The 1,927-nt window shown below is 52.6% G+C and overlaps 1 protein-coding gene across 1 annotated transcript; it reads left to right on the top strand.

Annotated features, from left to right (window-relative positions):
• Positions 1 to 6: 6 nt before the first annotated feature.
• PCBP1 (poly(rC) binding protein 1) lies at positions 7 to 1,569 on the top strand. Its single transcript, XM_006862923.1, has one exon. The coding sequence runs from the start codon at positions 150 to 152 to the stop codon at positions 1,218 to 1,220; it is 1,071 nt and encodes a 356-aa protein (XP_006862985.1). The 5' UTR covers positions 7 to 149; the 3' UTR covers positions 1,221 to 1,569.
• Positions 1,570 to 1,927: the final 358 nt, after the last annotated feature.

Here is a 1,927-nt window from a genome sequence, read left to right as displayed (position 1 = left end):
CGGCCTCCCGCCCGCACCCGCCCGCTCCCGCGGCCCTCGCTCGCCTCGCGCCGGCAGTTTTGGGCCTACACCTCCCCTCCCCCCGCCAGCCACCAAAGACTTGACCACGTAACGAGCCCAACTCCCCCGAACGCCGCCCGCCGCTCGCCATGGATGCCGGTGTGACTGAAAGTGGACTAAATGTGACTCTCACCATTCGGCTTCTTATGCACGGAAAGGAAGTAGGAAGCATCATTGGGAAGAAAGGGGAGTCGGTTAAGAGGATCCGCGAGGAGAGTGGCGCGCGGATCAACATCTCGGAGGGGAATTGTCCCGAGAGGATCATCACCCTGACTGGGCCCACCAATGCCATCTTTAAAGCCTTCGCCATGATCATCGATAAGCTGGAAGAAGATATCAACAGCTCCATGACCAACAGCACGGTGGCCAGCAGGCCCCCGGTCACCCTGAGGCTGGTGGTGCCGGCCACCCAGTGCGGCTCCCTGATCGGGAAAGGCGGCTGTAAGATCAAGGAGATCCGCGAGAGCACGGGCGCCCAGGTTCAGGTGGCGGGGGATATGCTGCCCAACTCCACCGAGCGCGCCATCACCATCGCGGGTGTGCCGCAGTCGGTCACCGAGTGTGTCAAGCAGATCTGCCTGGTCATGCTGGAGACGCTCTCGCAGTCTCCGCAGGGGCGAGTCATGACCATTCCGTACCAGCCCATGCCGGCCAGCTCGCCGGTCATCTGCGCCGGCGGCCAAGACCGCTGCAGCGACGCCGCGGGCTACCCCCACGCCACCCACGACCTGGAGGGACCCCCTCTGGACGCCTACTCCATTCAAGGACAACACACCATTTCTCCGCTCGATCTGGCCAAGCTGAACCAGGTGGCAAGACAACAATCTCACTTTGCCATGATGCACGGCGGGACGGGATTCGCCGGAATTGACTCCAGCTCTCCAGAGGTGAAAGGCTATTGGGCAAGTTTGGATGCATCTACTCAAACCACCCATGAACTCACCATTCCAAATAACTTAATTGGCTGCATAATCGGGCGCCAGGGCGCCAACATTAATGAGATCCGCCAGATGTCGGGGGCCCAGATCAAAATTGCCAACCCAGTGGAAGGCTCTTCTGGTAGGCAGGTTACTATCACTGGTTCGGCTGCCAGTATTAGTCTGGCCCAATATCTAATCAATGCCAGGCTTTCCTCTGAGAAGGGCATGGGGTGCAGCTAGAACAGTGTAGGTTCGCTTATAACCCCTTTCTGCTGTTTTCCCATGATCCAACTGTGTAATTTCTGGTCAGTGATTCCAGGTTCTAAATAATTTGTAAGTGTTCAGTTTCTACACTTTATCATCCGCTAAGAATTTAAATCACATTTTTCTGTTCAGCTGTTAATGCTGGGATCCATATTTAGTTTTATAAGCTTTTCCCTGTTTTTAGTTTTGTTTGGGTTTTTTGGCTCATGAATTTTATTTCTGTTTGTCGATAAGAAATGTAAGAGTGGAATGTTAATAAAATTTCAGTTTAGTTCTGTAATGTCAAGAATTTAAGAATTAAAAAATGGATTGGTTAAAAAAAAAATGGCTTCATATTTGAAAAGGCTGGGAAAATACGCTCTTAAAACTCTTTGGGTGCTGGGGGTTTTTTTTTTTTCCTCTTTTCCTATTAGGTGTTTTCGGGGAGGAGGGAAAGGGGCGGGCCCGTCCTTGTTACTCACTCAAGCCTTTCTCACCTTATGGGTAAGATATCATCCGCTCAGTGTCCCCCAACAAAGGAACTTGGCAGGTTAGGCCTACCCTGGGGTGTTTGCAGACCTTTATCCTTTGGATGGCATTTCTCCAGCCGGGTTCCAGACAGAGGTCTCTGCTTATTTTCTCTGGTAGGAAACAAGGTTTTCCCAGACAGAAGTACACCCGATTCTGTAGGACCTCTGATGAAT

The sequence above is a fragment of the Chrysochloris asiatica genome, unplaced genomic scaffold (assembly GCF_000296735.1).
Source record: "Chrysochloris asiatica unplaced genomic scaffold, ChrAsi1.0 scaffold00052, whole genome shotgun sequence".
NCBI classification, from domain to species: Eukaryota; Metazoa; Chordata; class Mammalia; order Afrosoricida; family Chrysochloridae; genus Chrysochloris; species Chrysochloris asiatica.
Note: the sequence above shows the minus strand (reverse complement) of the source record. Positions and strands in the feature narration are given on the sequence as shown.

Excerpts from the sequence above, each read along its gene's own strand:
- PCBP1 (XM_006862923.1), top strand. The coding sequence starts at position 150 with ATGGATGCCGGTGTGACTGAAAGTGGACTAAATGTGACTCTCACCATT.